Source organism: Bos grunniens, chromosome 14 (genome assembly GCF_055505025.1).
Source record: "Bos grunniens cultivar Pamir isolate PY7600 chromosome 14, Bosgru_T2T1.0, whole genome shotgun sequence".
NCBI classification, from domain to species: domain Eukaryota; kingdom Metazoa; phylum Chordata; class Mammalia; order Artiodactyla; family Bovidae; genus Bos; species Bos grunniens.
The window spans coordinates 14,344,204-14,360,812 of NC_141178.1; the positions used below are offsets into that span (position 1 = coordinate 14,344,204).

At 45.3% G+C, this 16,609-nt stretch overlaps 1 protein-coding gene across 2 annotated transcripts in view; it reads left to right on the forward strand.

Moving 5' to 3' along the window:
• Nucleotides 1-44: 44 nt before the first annotated feature.
• Nucleotides 45-16,609, forward strand: part of PTDSS1 (phosphatidylserine synthase 1) — a 67,637-nt gene continuing 51,072 nt past the window's right edge. For both annotated transcript variants that reach the window (XM_086336008.1, XM_086336009.1), the window contains exons 1-2: nt 45-354; nt 14,233-14,324. In XM_086336008.1, the coding sequence (XP_086192134.1) occupies nt 176-354; nt 14,233-14,324 (271 nt within the window). In that variant the 5' untranslated portion in view covers nt 45-175. The remainder of the gene's footprint in view (nt 355-14,232; nt 14,325-16,609) is intronic.

The window sequence follows — 16,609 nt, forward strand, 5'->3', positions numbered from 1 at the left end:
CGCCCCCCGCGCCGGCCCCGCCCGCGGCTCGCCCCGCCCGAGCTGCTCACCAACCCGGCCCCGGCGTCGGCCCGGCCGCCAGCCCTCCCGCTGCGGCTCGTCCGCCCCCCGCTCCCCCACCCCAGGCTCCCAGCCTCCGCGGGCCGGGGCGCGCCGCGGGACCGGGAGGCGGGCCATGGCGTCCTGCGTGGGGAGCCGGACCCTGAGTAAAGATGATGTGAACTACAAGATGCATTTCCGGATGATCAACGAGCAGCAAGTGGAGGACATCACCATCGACTTCTTCTACCGGCCGCACACCATCACTCTGCTCAGCTTCACCATCGTCAGCCTCATGTACTTCGCCTTCACCAGGTGCGGGGCGGCCCTGGCGCGCCCGAGGGCGAAGGGGAAGGGGCTGGCTGGGGACGCGGCGGGGCGGGGGGTGGGGAGAGCCATGGCCGGGAGAGGAAGCGGGCTCGTTCTCTCCCAGCGCGGGCTCGCCCGCCGACGCCTCTGTCCCCGAGCACACCCAGCTTCGCTCCCCTACCGCTCCTCGGGGACCGGCTCTTGTCCCTTCCCTGCGACCCACGTCCATCCTCCACCCACCCTCACGCCTGTCCCCATACCGCCTCTCCCCATGCAGCGCCTCGGGCCACCCCGGGAACACGCGTGGCTCCGCTGGCGCGATCGCCCTCCCTCCCCCCTCCCCGGCTCCCAGCATCGTTCCCCTCTCCACGCATCACGACACCGGCCCCCTCCTCTCCGGCCTCCGTCCCCGCCTAGCACACCGCATGAATCATCTGGTATGCACCACTTGCAGCACACATGTCCCCGCTGCAAACACCCCACTCTAAGGGCGTCTTTCACGTGCCATGCCCAGGCCCAGGACGTAATCCAGACCCCTTCCCCGCCGAGCTCCTCCAGGGTTCAGCACTACCTGCCCACAAAAATGTACTCCACTGTGCGTTGTACGGCAGTCGTCTCGCATAACCCTTCCCGCAGCCCCAGACACGACCGCCTGTACCACAACACAAACTGCCAGCCATGCGCACACACATCACAGCCAACATTCCAGTACTGCCACACAGACCCCCCAGCCCATCACACAACACACGGTGCCCGCTCTGTTCTCTTATCCCGGCATACATGCTGAAATGAGACATTGTCAGGCCACTGTAGCAATGCCTGGTGCGTTGTAGATGCTATGGAAAGGGTTAAATAAAACACGCACACCACACACACTATAGCACAACTCTCTTACTACCTGAAAACATACATGCACACTCACTCACAGCACTTCTTATGTACACTTGTGCCTAGGAGCTACCCCGTCCAACTCTTGTTGGCCCACAGCTTATAGCTACCTCACTGAGTATGAGGTCCCTCAGCCCCAAGCCAAGGAACTGATTCATGCCTAAAGGACAGGTATACCCTGGGTCCTACTTATAAGGGTTTATATTTTCTGAATGAATCTCTTTAACGAAAAAAATGTGTGTTTATACCAACCATGCTTAAGCACTAACCTAGAGATGTGGAGTTTTGGAGCCAGACTACTGGTTGCAAGACTATTTGTGTGACCTTGGTTAAGTGGTTTAGCGTTTCTCTGAGCCTCAGGATTCTCCTCTGTATAACGGGGATAAAATAGGTCCTTACCTAATATGGAGTTATAAGGATTAAATGAACATGTGTGAATGTATTTAACAGAGTACCTGGCACATGATGCATAATTAATGTCAGTGCAGTTCAGTTCAGTCGTGTCTGACTCTGTGACCCTATGGACTGCAGCACTCCAGGCCTCCCTGTCTGTTACCAACTCCCGGAATTTACTCAAACTCCTGCCTATTGAGTCAGTGATGCCATCCAACCTTCTCATCCTCTGTCATCCCCTTCTCTTCCTGCCTTCAATCATTCCCAGCATCAGGGTCTTTTCCAATGAGTCAGTTCTTTGCATCAGGTGGCCAAAATATTGGAGTTTCAGCTTCAGCATCAGTCCTTCCAATGAATATTCAGGACTGATCTCCTTTAGGATGGACTGGTTGGATCTCTTTGCAGTCCAAGGGACTCTCAAGAGTCTTCTCCAACACCACAGTTCAAAAGCATCAGTTCTTCGGTGCTCAGCTTCCTTTATAGTTCAACTCTCACATCCATACATGACTACTGGAAACACCAAAGCTTTGACTAGACGGACCTTTCTTCTCTCCTAATATATTTATCCAACAATCAGTGGTTCTCATCCCTCACAGAAACTGTACAGGAGTATATTTGGTGACCTCAGCATTGGGGGAACTTCTGATATGTAGCAGGTGGGGGTTAAGGATCCTAAATGTGTAAACGCCAGGGATAGCGTTTAAGATAAAGAATTGTCCCTGACTCACAGGCACACGTGTGCACCTACACACTTGTATACATGCAAGTGCCAATGGTATCTCCCTTGAGAATCAATGCAACTTTTTCAGATTTTCATAAAACTGATAATGTCCTCCTACAATACACTTGTTCCTTTCCTCCACAATCCATTTAACTCTTGGTTCTTATTTTGTAAGTGTTTATCTATTTGTGTGAATCTATCTAAAGGCATAAAGCATATGGAACAATTAATGATTGAGGCAAACAGCTACTTTTATGGTAAAATATTCTGCTAATTCTCTGTGGAGTAAGGACAGATATTTTCAGAGTATCCAACCAAGAATAAGCTTTGGAGAGAAGTCTTGTCCCTAATTATGGTTATCTTCAAATACTTATCATGTCATTTGACTTTACCACCTAGTATCTGTGTCTGTGTGGCCACTTAATATTGCTTAGCCCCTGATTGCTTATCAGTACATAAAGTGAAATATTTAGTACTACCTGATAGGATTTCATTTTAAGTGTTCAGTTCATCTTTTTAGATAACCTGTATTTAGCTTGTGCATGGTAAGTTGCTTCTGTCCTGTCTGGCTTTGGTGACTCTATGGACTGTAGCCCGCCAGTCTTCTCTGTCCATGGGATTCTCCAGGCAAGAATACTGGAGTGGATTGCTACTGCCTGCTCCAGGGGATCTTCTCGACTCAGGGACTGAACCCATGACTCAGGTCTCCTGCTTTGTAGGCGGGTTCTTGACTCAATGCATAATGAATAGTAATTGCTCAGTAAACGTTAACTATTATTATTACATCATTTCATTGTGTGCTGCTGCCTCCTAAATTAGATTTTTCATTGAGTGAGGGTGTGGTGTGCTCTATAATTAAGAAAAAGAATAAAAACTTTGGAAAAATGGACAGTGCTTTGCCTGGAGAACATATATTCCTGTTTTATATTAACTTCAGTTTTACTTTGTCTCATGTGGGTTGGCAAGGATAGAGTTAGTACAGGAGTTTCTTTGGAAATTAGAAAAGTAATGATGCTATTTTACTTTAAATAAGAAGAAGCAAGAATGAGCAGTGTGTTTCAACCTTTTACCTTATTATTCTAGGCCCTTTCAGAACAGATTTCTCTTCCTCTTTTCTAATATGGAAAGTCACATTCTTCTGGAAGTTCCCTTTTACAGCATGTCCTGCCAAAGCATTCAATAAATTACAGCAGTGAAAGTATAAGAAATGAGTGTGAATTTTAACAGCTTGTCAAAAGTAATAGAAAAGGCATAATCTGAACTGTAGGCTATGGTCTTTTCCAAAATTGATTATGATTTTACTTCTCCCCCTCATTTCACAGAGACAGAAATCATACATTAAAGAACTACTTCAGAACAAGTTTCATGTTATGTAAAATCATAAGCACCATTAGTACAATTAGTACTTACTGTCTTACTCATTTTTTGTAGTGATTTGTGACCCTTTAAACTGAGACATTACTGTGATCGCTCTGTCTTCTTCCATAAAGATTGAAGGTAATAACTTCTTAAATGAAGATTAATCATTTTGTACTCTTTTGCAGTAAGAACCTTATTTTATAACAGGGTTTGAGTTGGTGACTGTTCAGTGCAGTTCTTTCAGTAAAACTTTAAAAATATGTCTTAAAGTTTGTTTTTCAAAAACCAGTAGTTGAAGAGAGCCAGGGGTAGAATACTTTCCCGGTGTCAGATTACCAGTATGCATGAAACACTACCTGGGTCATGACACGTGGTGCAGAGACACAGCAAGAATTTAGGATTGCAAGGATTAGGTGCCTTACACAGGAGTCCAAGACAAGTTTGTATTCGTCCAGTGGTGCTTTTGTTAAATGGCAGCTAGGCCAACTCACTGTTGAATCATAGCGTTTCAGTCTCCAGCCCCTATCACTGTCATCACAGTAAAGCCAGATGCTATCGAATCCTGCTGCCTAAGATTGGAAAAAGCGCACTTTGCCACATTTTAGGGTAACCAGTTTTAGAAGTCAAATGCCTCTGCATATGTCTTATAAAAGTGTATTCAGCCAACGTGGGGAGAGGAGAACCTTTGTCTTAAGCTCTGAGCTCGCCTTTCATAGGTTGGTAAACTTGGACATGTTGAATAGCCTTGGTTTCAGACACTCGGGCTTTAGATTTGAAAATGCCAAAATTTACTAGATCCCATTGGTAACAGGTTGCTCTCTCCTCAAGAGGCGCCTGGCAGTAAAATAGTGAAACAGTCTCTCCAGTGACACTTGTCCAGCAAAAGTCATCACTTGCCCAGAAGAGATTGCCTTCCTGCAGCTTCCTGTTCAGAAGGGGTCATCCACTCACCTGGGCTAATTTTTCTCCTTAATGTGGGACTGAGGAGGCGGATGTGGGCAGGCACATGGTCAGACTTTTGACTGATTGATTTCTACTTGTTCGCAATAGTGGTTTTCGCTCATTTCCCTTAGCGGCTCCGAAGCTCCAGCTTTTCTTGATCTTACTGTGCAGGCATAGTTCCACCTTCTGTGTCTCTTCCCTCCTGGAGACCTGCCAGCCTTCCCTGTTTTTTCCCTTTAGACCATATCAATTCCCATTAGAAACTGTCTCCTGATACTGCTGATTCAGTTGTCTCGAGCCTATTTCCTTTAGGTACAACGTGTTCTTTCTTCCCCACTAACAGAAGGCCTTGGGTGTCCTTGTTCCCAGATACCAGCAACATTAAATGACTGTCCACGGCAGCTGTGTGCTGGGTGACAGCAGCCCTGGAGGTAGAGGGGTGCCTGTGTTAGGCCCTCTCGAAAGAAGTCCAGTTAACCCTCTTAACATTTCTCTTCCTCACTTCCTATGTAAATCATGGCTTTTTTAATTGGATTAAAATAAGCACCTCTTTATATCCTTTCTTGTCCTTATTTCTGGTGTTTTATGTCCTTAATTGGAGAAGGAAATGGCAACCCACTCCAGTATTCTTGCCTAGAGAATCCCGTAGACAGAGGAGCCTGGTGGGCTGCGGTCCATAGGGTCACACAGAGTCGGACACAGCTGAAGCGACTTAGCATGCATGCATGCGTGCATATCCTTAATAAGATTATTCATTTCTCGAAAGGGAAAATGTGTCATATTTCTTTGGGGTCTTTGTGTATACCCCAAAGATATACATATATATATATATTTCATGTCATATTTCTTTGGGGTAATGTATATAACGGGGTAAAGTATATAATGTATATTTCTTTGGGGTAAATAAGCACTGGGTGACACACAGAACTATTTGGTTTAGCTGATGCTGACCTTGGAGAGTTGCTTGCCTAGTACTGCGGCCTAGTGTCTAGCACGTTATATATCGTTCTATTACCAATGACAATGCAGTTTGTCTTGTGATAGAATCCCTCTCGCCCCAGATTTCTGTAGGGATGTTCACAAGCTTTTTAGGGTCAACAAATTTGAAAGCCCAGGACTCGTTCAGGCAGCAAGGACTGCTTCCTGAGCCCTCGGTTGTACTCAGTGTACTTCAGCAGTCCGTGTTCCACCCAGCCCAGGTCTCCAGATCCTGGAGTTCATCTAGTTTATCTTCACCAGGTCCAGCTGGGCCTCAGTAGCATTCAGAGTTGTCCTCCTCTGCCCGTGCCCAGGCTTTAGCTCACAAACCCCAGCTCTTTGGCATAAGACACGCCCAGGCCTTGACCGCCCTTCCCTTCAGACCATCCTCCACCCTGCTTTCCTCACAACCTTTTGAAGTCAGGATCTTCATCCAGTCCGTCTGTGTACAGTCATTCCCTAGATCTCTGTCACCTGTCGGGAGTGCCTGCTGGCCCCTGAGGGCCTTCGTTATAGAACCTTATACCTGCCTGCACTGTACAAGGCACACGCTGCCGGCCCGGGCAGCCCCACACCTGGTGCCAGGCTGGTACCTCCCTCTGACTTGAGAGCGCCTTCTGCCTACCCACGAGCCCATGGCATCCCTGGCAACCGTCCCGATGGTCCCCTCCCAGACCCCTTTCTTGGTGGTTCCTGGAAGCTCAGAGGAAGAAGTGTTTATGTACAGTTAAGTCTCCTACATATGAACAGGTTCCTCCAAGGGTGCATTCATAAGTCCAGTTTGTTCGGAAGTCCAGAATTCGCCAAGATACACAATTGGAGGGCAGGCTGCAGTTTCACTCAGGCCTGATGTTGATGGAATGCACATTTCACACCTCTGGACGTTCAAAACTTGAAGGTTCGTAGGTATGGGACTTACTATGTACTTCGAAATGTCTTTTATTAGTATTTCTCTCTCCTATTGTAATATTTGTTTTTATATCAATTTATTGAGGGCAGATATCTTAGTCATCGCAGAATACACACCCAGTAAAATGCTAAATGAGTCAAATATGAAAAATCGTTTATACAATATGAACTTTCAAAAAATATCACTCTTCTCTGTCAGTTGCTATTTCAGCTCTAATTCTCGAAAAGAATCTAACATTTTATGAAATGAAATGAATGTGGTCTTCAAAGCTAATATCAAAGTTAGTTAACATTAGTCCACTTTGTAACTTGAGACTGAGTTTTCCATTGGGAGAGAGGCTCCTTAACGGTGTGTAGCCTCATGAACATGACCCTATCTTTGTGTCTCAGTTTCAGAGATTCCTATTAAAGAGATGGAAAGGCGAAGATGACAGGGGGAGAGGGGACAACCAACTCTGCGTTTAAGAGTCAAGGTTAAGGATTCCTTACCTTCTTGGCCCCAGGGAGACAGCCGTGGTTAAAGATAGTCTAGAGTGGAAGGTTTGCTTGTTGTCCCTGGTCTTTTTGCTCACTGCCTGCAACCTGTTCAAGTTTAAAAATCCTAGGCCAAAGCTTTTTGTGTTCAAACCTTTGTTAAAAAAATATTAGGGCTTTCCTTTCACTTGTCCTGCTTTTCGGGTTCTGTCTTGGGTAGTTGTTGTTTAATCACTAAGTCGTGCCCGACTCTTTAGCGACCCCATGGACCGTAGCCCGCCAGGCTCCTCTGTCCATGGGATTGCCCAGGCAAGAATGCTGGAGTGGGTTTCCATTTCCTCCTCCAGGGGATCTTCCCGACCCAGGGATCGAATTCATGTGTCCTGCATTGCAGACAGATTTTTACCGCTGAGTTGCTGGGGGTGTTTCAGCCCCTGGCTGGTCAGCGCCAAGGCAGGAGAATCACCTGCAGGGGGCCTCTGGGCCTGGGCCGTGGTTCCTCGTCACGCTTCTTGGGTCACGCAACTGCTCCGCCCTGGCCTCTTCCCGTCTCTGGCACCCACCATGTTGAGAAGGCCTGCTCTGTGCCAGGCCTTGTGCTGGGTGCTGGAGCTGCTGCAGGTGAATGAGAAGGGATCTTAAATGACAATTTTCCTGTAATCTGTCCATTTGGTGTTTTAGCTGTGTATGGTCAGGGCTACCCCAGCGTGCTGCTGGAACACCTCCTAAATTTAGCAGAGCAAGGGGAAAAGAACTTTGGCCTCCCTGAGCTCATCTGTATCATATGGGTCAGTGTAGCAATCTTGACCTCCAGCCAGCATTCCAGAAGCCCTGGCACCTACTTCATTTTGCCTCTGTTTGTTATAACTGTGGGCAAGATAAAGCAAGAGCTTTATTTTCCTCATCCTCCAAGTAATGATAATACTACCCCGGAGAACTGTGGAGCAATTCAACCAAATGGCAGCTGGGAAAGGCCTTTGGAAAGTTCAGCAGCTCCAAGACCGAGGTGCCCGTTGTTAGGAGCCTCAGAGGACCTAGCAAAGAGGTCAGGGCGCTGCTACAGCCTCACAGTTCTAAGTCTGAAGTCCTCTTATTTTTTGTTGCCGTAAAGCAAAATGTCTTAGTTGAGCAAGAATCCTGAGACCAGGGAAAGTCAAGATGGGGCTCTGGCAGCCCTGACTGCAGATTACAAGCCTCCCTGGGAAGTGGGAACCATATTGCCCCTGGCAAAGCCTGAGGAGATGGTACCGACTCCACAAACGGGTCAATCTTGTGTGAACGATCGGGGGGTTTTTTTTGGGTTTAGGGGGTTTTGTTGGGTTAATCAGAGGCTGTTCCAGCAAACTAAAAACTTTTCTCTCAGGCCAAAGTTATACTAAGATAATTATTTAATTTTTGTGTCTTACTGTGCTTTTCATCATGATTCTCTCAAAGAGTCAGGACTATGTCTGTTCATCTTTGTCCACAACGATAGGTGTTGGCTAGCTGAGCGAATGAGTGGGTAGAAATTACAAATTACTAACTGACAGGCCGTCTGTGCCAGGCAGTGCTCTAAGTCCCTCACATGTGTTATTTTATCCTCACAGCAACCCAGTGAGGTGGAACTGTTACTCTCCTGTGATAAACCAGGGCACAGAGAGGCTGCATAATTTGCCCGAGGTCACACAGGCTGATAGTGTGAATTCAGAATTCAGGCCCAGGCTGTCTGGCCACAAACCTGTCCTCCTTGTCACTGCACCAAACAGCCTCCTAAAGGGGAAAACACTTAGCCTTTGGGGTCAGTAAAATGTAGATTGTGATCATTTCCCCCTTCAAGGGTGTTAGGAAGATTAAGAGAACTAATGCAGAGCAGCTGTAGCCAGCCTTCTGAGAGGCACAGACCTAGTGGATGTCAGGAGATAAATGCTTCTCGTCCTCTGATGGAAGGTTTCTGGAATCCATAGTGTGGTCTTTGTAGCCTTTGCCGCCAAGTTGCTTTTCATGATTAACTATGGAAAATGTCCATATTCTTTGGCGTGTGGTTAAGTCTCTGGATGATGGGGAGCTGAGGGTCTCACAGAGTGGCCCCGGTCAGCTAGTGGGGAGGCCGGTGGGCGGGGGGCAGCCTCCTCAGTCACCCATTCCGTTCTTTCTACGCGCCCACCTTTTGTAGGCACTGTGCGGGTGCCCTCTCTGCTCTCAGGAAACTCAGAAGGCCTAGTGGGAACCCCTGGTCTGATCTGACTCAGATTTCTTCTTTTGCTCACTGGCCTACCCTTCGGTCTTTGATCACAGGAGTGTGATCTTCCTGTACTGCATGTTTTCACTTTTACCAAAGAGCTTGCTGTCCGTCTTTGATACTTTTTTTTTTTCTAATTAGGCAAATATAAAATGGCCAACTTTTCAGACTTGCTGCTATTTTATTCAGATTTAATCGGCCTTTTTTTTTTTTCTTTCCTTTTTTTAACTCCCAAAACTAGGCCATTCTTTGATCCCATCTTTCTAGTAAGATTGCTCAGAATTTACAAAATTGCAGCTTCATTGTTTATCGCCGATCTCAAGTTCTTAACAAATTTAATGTTGATGTATAATCCACTTTTTGGAAAGTAATATATCTACATTGCTTAAAATCCAAGATATTCCACTGGGTGTATGGTGAGAAGTCTCCCCCAACTCTTCATTTACTCTCTTTGGATAAAACAGAGTGATCATTTCTTGGGTGGATTTCCAGACACCCTGTGGAGCTCAGAGCACAAGTTACAAGTTACGTATACCTATGCATGCTCTTCTTCTTGCACAAAAAGTTGCTTACTATACTCCCGTTCTGCAAATTGCTTTGTTTACTTCATGATCTCTTAAATTACTCTGTACTAGTTAATTAAAAGCATCTTCATTGTTTTGATGGCTGCCTACTTTGCTGACAAAGGTCCATTTAGTCAGAGCTATGGTTTTTCCAGTAGTCATGTATGGATGTGAGAGTTGGACTATAAAGAAAGCTGAGCACCAAAGAATTGATGCTTTTGAACTGTGGTATTGGAGAAGACTCTTGAGAGTTCCTTGGACTGCAAGGAGATCCAACCAGTCCATCCTAAAGCAGATCAGTCCTGAATATTCATTGGAAGGACTAATACTGAAGCTCCAATACTTTGGCTACCGGATACGAAGAGCAGACTCATTGGAAAAGACCCTGATTCTGGGAAAGATTGAAGGCAGGAGAATGGGATGACAGAGGGTGAGATGGTTGGATGGCATCACCAACTCTATGGACATGAGTTTGAGCAAGCTCCGGGAGTTGGTGATGGACAGGGAAGCGTGATGTGCTGCAGTCCACAGGGTCGCAAAGAGTCAGACACGACTGAGTGACTGAACAGCAACAAGTACTTGCTTGTGAGCCAGAGCGGTAATTTTTTAACGTCTCTTTTAGTTGTTTCCTTGTTTTGCTAAAACATACAATGCTATGGTGAGCGGCCTTATACATATGTCATTTTTGCATAGATGAGGGTATTATCTGTGAGATATATTCTTGTACATGGAGTTGCTGAGTCACAGAATATATGCATTTATAAATTAATGTGTTGTCAAATGCCCCCCCATAAAGGTAGTGTGTGAGAATACCTGTTTATCAATTTCTTTCCTTTTTCCATAAGGTAAGGAAGAGTCATGTTAGTTGCTCAGTTGTGTTCGACTCTTTGCGTCCCCGTGGACTGAAAGCCCACCAGGCTCCTCTGTCCATGGGATTCTCCAGGCAAGAATACTGGAATGGGTTGCCCTTCCCTTCTCCAGGGGATCTCCCTGACTCAGGGATTGACCCTGGGTCTCCTGCACTGCAGGCAGGTTCTTTACCATCTGAGCCATCAGGGATAAAGTAGATAAAAGTGGTCTCTCTGTATTGTTCCAGTGTGTCCATATAGTACCATGAACACAATTGAGCATCTTTTTTTTTACTTGCCTGAGAGCTGCTGGATTTTTCTGCCCAGTGAAGTGTCTCTTCACATCCTTTGTCCACTTTTCTATTTGTTTTTCTCTGTCCATTTGTTGTTCTTTCTGTTAATTGATTTGATGGGGAGAGCTTTGTAATTAGGCGAGTCAACCCTTTGCCTTCGTATGAGTTGCAAATATTTTTTCCAAGTTTACCCATCACTTTTCCTTGGACTTTGTTACTGATTTCTTTGTCATGCAAATTTGTCAGCTTTCTCCGTTGTGACCTCGAGGGTTTGTATCATGCTTTAGAAAGGCCTTCCCCACTCTGAGGTTGTGGTGTCTTTTTGGGGGGGTGTATAGGTGTTTTTTTTTTAGTTCTCCCATCATTTTTTTTTTCTAGAATTTTGTTTCGTTTTTAGTTTTAGTTGTTTGAATCATCTAGAATGTATTTTGGTATAAGGCATGAGTTATGGGGCTCTATCTTCTTTTCCTCGGCCACAGGTACTCATTTTAGCCTTGCTTTTATTTTGTGACTTACCGATTGCATGCCCAGTCCACCTCTCGTATGCCATCCCTGTGCATCTCCGATGAGTCAGGTGGGATTCAGGGTCACAGGTAAGTTTTCTTAAGGCAGTTTGGCAAAGGGGAAAGATCACTATCTTCAGAGTCTAGCAGGCCTGGTTTGAAGCTGGCTCTGCAACTTGTCAGCTCCACAGTCTTGAGAAAGTTACTAAACCTGTGTGACCTCTGTTACCTCATCTGTAAGATGTGGTTGATAACGGCCCACTTTGCAGATGGGTTGTGACAATTAGAGATAATGTTTAGAAACTGCCTGACACGCAGTAGATCCTTGACAGACAGGACCTGTTACCCTGACTGTCATCATTAGCAGTATCAGTAGTGTGCCTTGGTCTGAATGAGGACCTTGTGTCCCTACCCTTGCTGAGTGTAGCCATTCTTCAGTAAAAGCTAATGTTCCTGGGAGTTGGGTACGGGGCTTCCCTACATAAGCCAAAGGGCATGGCAAGTGCCCTAGGATGATCAGCCTGGCATTTAAAAGTTGTGTTTATAACCTCTGGGCAAATGTGTAATTGTTAGGATGACCATTAAAATAAGATTGCACTTTGCCAGGAGAAGAAGTCTATCCGACTGTAAAGAATGGTTTTGTAATCAGGTTTCTGAATTTAACCACCAAGTGTTGTTTGTCCAGGATTAGTTCAGTGCTGATTGGCTGTGTGATGGTCTAGGAAACGTTTAAGACCTGTATGACGTCTTATTTCAGAACCTTACGTTCAGTCTTGTCGTAAGTCTGGAAATAGTTTCATGGGGTACAGAAACTTAGCGGCCTAAACAGGAGTTGGTATCTAAGTTAACTCTTTTAAACCACCACCCAGGACTCAGTCCTTAATGAGGTAATAATTGCTTCATTCCATACCTTTTTATGTGTGTATTTAATACTCAAGATCTTTTTTATGCAAACTTGGTTTTCTTCTAGATTCTTTTTGACCTGTCTCTTGTCCTTTAGTAACATTCAATCTTAATTTAACTTTGTCTTTTGAAAACTTTCACTGTAGACAGTCCTCCTCCAGATAAACCCAGTTTCTTTGATCAGTTTTAAATGTATTGCTACCAGTTTCATCATCTCTAAACTATGTCCTTCCATTGTGTTTCTTCTCATATTTTCTCTTACTTATCCTACTTCTTTCTAAACTGGAACACTGAACTTCCCTCTCCCAAGCTTCTTGAAAATTGTCAATACTTCAGAAAATCTTCCAGTTGTTTCTCTGTTTTCCTACTTTTGTTTGCTTCTCTGAGCCCCAGATATGTTACTAGAATCTTCTTTATTAATGTAAACTGTTAAAACCTAAAATTTTCACCATCAATGGTAAGAAAATTTGCATTCCAGGGATTTTTGTTGTTTAGTTGCTAAATCACGTCAGACTCTTTTGCAACCCCGTACTGTACCCACCAGGCTCTTCTGTCCATGGGATTTCCCAGGCAGGAATACTGGAGTGGGTTGTCATTTCCTTCTCCAGGGATCTTTCCAACCCAGGAATCGGACCTGTATCTCCTATGTTGGCAGGTGGATTCTTTACAACTGAGCCACCAGGGAAGCCCTTGGGGAATTTTGCTTCATTGTAAAACAGTAAATTTTCTTCCATAATAGTCAGTCCAGAAATATATTGAGGGCCTACTGTGTCCCCAGGCTCTGTGGATACAGGTGTAAATAATTCCCTGCCTTTAGGAGTTTACTTTCTGCAGAGAAGACAGATAACATATAAACCAACAGATGTAATCATTTCAGTTTACTGGGGTTATGGAGGAGTTCAACACAGTAACACATGAGGAATGACCAGGCTGGAGCAGGGTGGAGAAGCTTGTCTCCTTCTTTACAATTCTTATATTTAGAATTTAAATACAAGTTTAAATCTGGCCTTTTGTTTTCTCTTCACTTTTCCTTTAACATTTTTTACTAGTGCTTTCTGGTGGCGTTACACTGCCCCGTTTTGTTCATCCCTTGGGGAGCCAACTGCCCATATTTGACAAGTGACTGCATAATCTCATTGCCTCATGTCCTTCCTCCTTATTTTTTGAAGTAATTTTTATTTTTGGCTGTGCTGGGTCTCCGTTGTGGGCTTTCTCTGGTTGTGACAAATGAGGGCCACTCTCTAGCTGTGGTGCTTGGGTTTCCCCATTGCAGTGGCTTCTCTTGTGGAGCATGGGCTCTGGGGCGTGCAGGTTTCATAACCTTATGCTTCCTTTCTGATTCCTGCACAGTTTTCCGCCACAGTCTCTGTAGTGAAGGTCATCTTTGTGTGTGTGTGTGCGCTCAGTCATGTCCGACTCTCTGAGACCCCATGCACTGTAACCCACCAGGCTTCTCTGTCCGTGGGATTTCCCAGGCAAGAATACTGGTGCAAGTTGCCATTTCCTTCTCCAGGGGATCTTCCTGATCCAGGGATTGAACACGTGTCTCCTGCGTCTCCTGCATTGGCAGGTGGATTCTTTATCACTGAACCACTTGGGAAGCCCCTTTGTAAAAGAATGATGATTCTCAAATGCTTGTCCGAGTAGAACATGTGTTGGGGTGTAAGGTTGACGATGCCTTTATCATAAGAACTGGACTTTACTATAAGGGCTGTATTATTTTAGGAGATACCATAGTGAATAGTAACTAGTGAATGTAATGACTTAGCTCAGCAAAATAAAGTTAGCGATTTAGATTAAAAAACCCAGTTTTTTAGAACATGGAGCTCGTACTCCTTCTAGACTGACTGTAGATTCAAAAATAACACTCAGTGTTCCTTTTCTGTTTTCAGGGATGACTCTGTCCCAGAAGACAACATCTGGAGGGGCATCCTGTCTGTAATTTTCTTCTTTCTTATCATCAGTGTATTAGCTTTCCCCAATGGTAAGTGATGTAATGCTTTATCACATTTCTCCTGTGCATTGTGTCCTTGTTGGTATTTTTGAGATGCATGTCAAATAGAAAATGAAACTGGAGGGTGGAATAAAAAAAAGACTCTGAATGTTGCGTGGTGACTAGGGGAACAGGCTCTGGAGGCAGACTGCCCATTCTGCCATTCCTAGCTCTGTCTCCTCTGTCCCTCTTTAAGACATTTCTGTCTGAAGCGGAGAGAAGTACAGCAGTAAGAGTAAACTGAATTAATACCGTAAAATACTCTGAACAGTGGCTGACAAACATAAGCACTCAGTGAATGTCAACTGTTGTTCTTGTTACTATTTTTGGTATTATCAGCCAAGTTGTAAAATACAGTTACTGCTCATTTACTCCTTTTTGCTAAGGCTGGGGTCAGTGCTTTAATGAATATTGCTTAAATAACTTGCTGTCTTTAACTGGAAACTTTGCTGGGATATGAATTTTCATTATCAGGTTAAATGATTACTGTGAAATTTTCCCCTTTCAGTGTTAGGGCGTGAGGCAAAAGCCTTGGTTGAAAAACTAATTTGGTATTTTGCCACACTTAAGATTCACCCCTTTCCTCTGAATGGTCCCTAACAAGTTATATTATTTTTTCTTATTCTGCTTTAGTGGAGAAGGCAATGGCAGCCCCCTCCAGTACTCTTGCCTGGAAAATCCCATGGATGGCGGAGCCTGGTAGGCTGCAGTCCATGGGGTCGCTAAGAGTCGGACACGACTGAGCAACTTCACTTTCACTTTTCACTTTCATGCCTTGGAGAAGGAAATGGCAACCCACTCCAGTGTTCTTGCCTGGAGAATCCCAGGGACGGGGGAGCCTGGTGAGCTGCCGTCTATGGGGTCGCACAGAGTTGGACACGACTGAAGCGACTTAGCAGCAGCAGCATTCTGCTCTAGTACTTCCTCCCTGGAATATTCTTTACTTATTCTCTGCAGGTGATTTTTAAAATATTCACTTTTTGTATCTTGTTTCTTAAACATTTAGGGTATTTTGTAACTGTTGCAGTCTTTTTTTGCAAGTTGTGCTCCATGGGCCCTGCTCAGGTTTTAAATATGATGATTAAAGATGTGCTTCTTCTCCATCCTCCCATCTATTCAGTAGAGTATAATCTGTAATATACAGAGCTCATTATGAACGTTACTGATGCTACCTGGAGCTGCACCCTGGTGATAGGATTCCAGTACCAGTTCCATCGCGTGTGTGGGCGTGGAGGGGTGGTGGCGGACTGAGCGTTGCTGAACACCAGCTGGGTGTCCTGCAGCTCTGCTCAGTGCGACACTGTCTGCCTGGGGATAGATTGGATTCCACAGGTTAAGTCCCACCAGGCTGCTCCTGCCCCCACTGAGATGCCAGGCACAAGTCCAGGGTATCCCCTGTGCTTCTGACCAAATGGCTGTAGATCAGAGGTTCCCGTGACCTCTTTGGGTTTGATTAATTTGCTAGAACAGCTCAGGAGACCAGTTTACTCACTAGATGACTGAGAATATTAACCGACAGCTAGATGCAGAGGTGCTCCTTGGGAAGGGAGGAGCCCCTTCCATGCTTTCTCGGGGCACCATTTGCACCAGATCTCCACCAGATCTCCACGTGCTCACCAACCCAGAAGCTTTCTGAGCTCTATGCTTTTAGGTTTCTATGGAAGTTCCATCACGTTGGTAATGACTGATGAAATCTTTGGCCATTGGCGATTGATTTGCCCGTCAGCCCCTCCCCCATCCCCAGAGGTCAGGGCGGGTGGGACTGAGGGTTCCTATCTCTAATCACCTTGTTGGCTCCACTGGCCTCCTTCCTGAGCCACTTCATTAACGTAACAAAAGACTCTTATCACTTAGGAAATTCCAGAAGTTTAGAACTCCAGAAAGGGGACAAAGATCAAATACTTGCTTCTTATGGATCACAGTACTCAGGAAAGTCCCCTGCATACTAACGAGTTCTGTTCCAGAGTGCATCCGCAGTCCAGTTTGTTCGTAAATTCAACAACGTTAGGTACCAACTAATACATTCGGCTACATAGTACATTGCTATAAATAGATTTATAATCCTTCTCACAAATAATATATTAAAAAAAGCAAACCCAAAAGATAAAGCATTGTTAGTCTCAGAGTACAGTACTTTGAAAAGTACAGTGTTAGTCACTCAGTCGTGTCCACCCTTTGCGATCCCATGGACTATAGCTCTCCAGGCTCCTCTGTCCATGGAATTCTCTGGGCAGGAATTCTGGAGTGCGCTGCCACACCCTTCTCCAGGGCATCTT